The sequence below is a fragment of the Gavialis gangeticus genome, unplaced genomic scaffold (genome assembly GCF_001723915.1).
Source record: "Gavialis gangeticus isolate Ggan-Ray unplaced genomic scaffold, GavGan_comp1, whole genome shotgun sequence".
In the NCBI taxonomy this organism is placed as follows: Eukaryota; Metazoa; Chordata; order Crocodylia; family Gavialidae; genus Gavialis; species Gavialis gangeticus.
The window spans coordinates 164,927,393-164,929,154 of NW_017729024.1; the positions used below are offsets into that span (position 1 = coordinate 164,927,393).

The 1,762-nt window shown below is 61.3% G+C and overlaps 2 protein-coding genes across 5 annotated transcripts in view; both read left to right on the plus strand.

Annotated features, from left to right (window-relative positions):
* Nucleotides 1-1,762, plus strand: part of FAM214B (family with sequence similarity 214 member B) — a 47,343-nt gene that overhangs the window by 30,813 nt on the left and 14,768 nt on the right. The gene's annotated exons all lie outside the window — the stretch shown is intronic.
* STOML2 (stomatin like 2) overlaps nucleotides 1,632-1,762 on the plus strand; it is a 7,389-nt gene continuing 7,258 nt past the window's right edge. The window contains exon 1 of the mRNA XM_019518056.1: nucleotides 1,632-1,754. Within this exon, the coding sequence (XP_019373601.1) occupies nucleotides 1,710-1,754 (45 nt within the window). The 5' untranslated portion in view covers nucleotides 1,632-1,709. The remainder of the gene's footprint in view (nucleotides 1,755-1,762) is intronic.

Here is a 1,762-nt window from a genome sequence, read left to right on the forward strand (position 1 = left end):
GGGCCAAGAGAGTCCCTTCTCAGGGTGGTGGCAGCTTACGTTACCCCAGGCTAGAGAGTGTGCTCCAGGGAGGGAGTCAGCCGGCCGCGAGGCACCCCTAAGGAGGCACTTGGAGCCAGGAAGGTGGTTGGGCACAGGGAGGTGGGCGGCTCAACGCAGGAGTGCCCCCTACTGGCCCACCACAGTCCCCATAGCAGAGCACAGGCATCACTGCACCCACACAGTCCCTGCCCACCCTCTCTGTGATGCCTCCAGCCACAGAGTCCCCCCATCCCAGTGTCTGTCCCATGGCTTCCCGGCTCCGGCAGCAATGGCGTTTTCCAGATCTCCAACCTAAACCCGCTTTGCTGCAACTTCAGCCCATTGCATCTCGAGCAGGTCCAAAGAGGTGATCCTCCCCCTCTATGTGACACTGGTCAGGCCGCAGCTGGAGTACTGCATCCAGTTCTGGGCGCCGCACTTCAAGAGGGATGTGGACAGCATGGAGAGGGTCCAGAGGAGGCCACTTGCATGATCAGGGGACAGCAGGGCAGGCCCTACGAGGAGAGGCGATGGGACCTGAACGTGTTCAGCCTCCACAAGAGAAGGCTGAGGGGGATCTCATGGCCTGATATAAACTGGTTAGGGGGGATCAGCAGGCATTGGGGGAGTCCCTGTTCCCCCGAGCACCGCCAGGAGTGACCAGGAATAATGGTCACAAGCTGGCAGAGGGTAGGTTTAGGTTAGATATCAGGAGGCGCGATTTCACGGTCAGGGTGGCTAGGGTCTGGAGCCAACTTCCAAGAGAAGCGATGCTGGCTCCTACCCTGGGGGTTTTTAAGAGGAGGTTAGATGAACACCTTGCTGGGGTTGTTTGACCCCAGTACTCTTTCCTGCCATGGCAGGGGGTCGGACTAGATGGTCTATTCGGGTCCCTTCTGACCCTAGAAACTATGAAACTATGGTGCACGTCCTCTCGGCAGCAAGAGAGAAGCGCTGCTTCCCCTCTTCTCTCCGGCAGCCCTCCAGCGTTTGCAGGCTGCTCTCGTAGCCCCTTGTCAGCCCCTCATCCATCAGCATGGACATGCCCCGCTCCTGCAGCCCCCATGCCCCAGAGCATCCTTGTTGCTGCGTCTGGCCCCTCTCGAATGTCTCCACGTCCTTCGCAAACCGTGGAGCGCAGACCCGCACGCAGTATCCAGATGAGGCCGACCCAGTGCTGAACCAAGGCACCACCACCTCCCCTGTCTTGCACCTAATGCTGCTATGGATGAGGCCCAAAACCACGCTGGCCTTGTGTATGGCTGCCCTGTTGCCCCACAGGGCTGGATTAACCACCCCCGTGTACACAGGGCAGGTTCATTGTGCCCATTACACAGGTGGGAAGACCGAGGCTTGGAGCAAGGGAAGGCTTGAGCCGGGTCAGGCGAAAAACCCAGGCGTCCTGGCTCCTCCCCCCGCCCAATCCGGCTGCTTGCTATTGCACGACCGCGGCACACCTAACGAGCGACTTATTTCACGGTGGGGGGACGAATATTACCGTCGCACTAAGGGGGCCGGAAGTGCCTTCGGGAGACGCATTTCGCGGACGGACCGACCGCTGTCTTGCTGGCTCCGTCCTTCCGGCGCATAAAGGAAGTGTTGCCGGGGGGCACGTTGCTCTGACGCACTCGCGCGGGAGTCGCTCTGCGCGCCGTCTCGTTGGTCGCAAGTGCCCGGCGGCGGCGGTGATGCTGGCTCGGAGGGCGCTCGGGGCCGGGCGGCTTCTGCTGAGGGTGAGGGG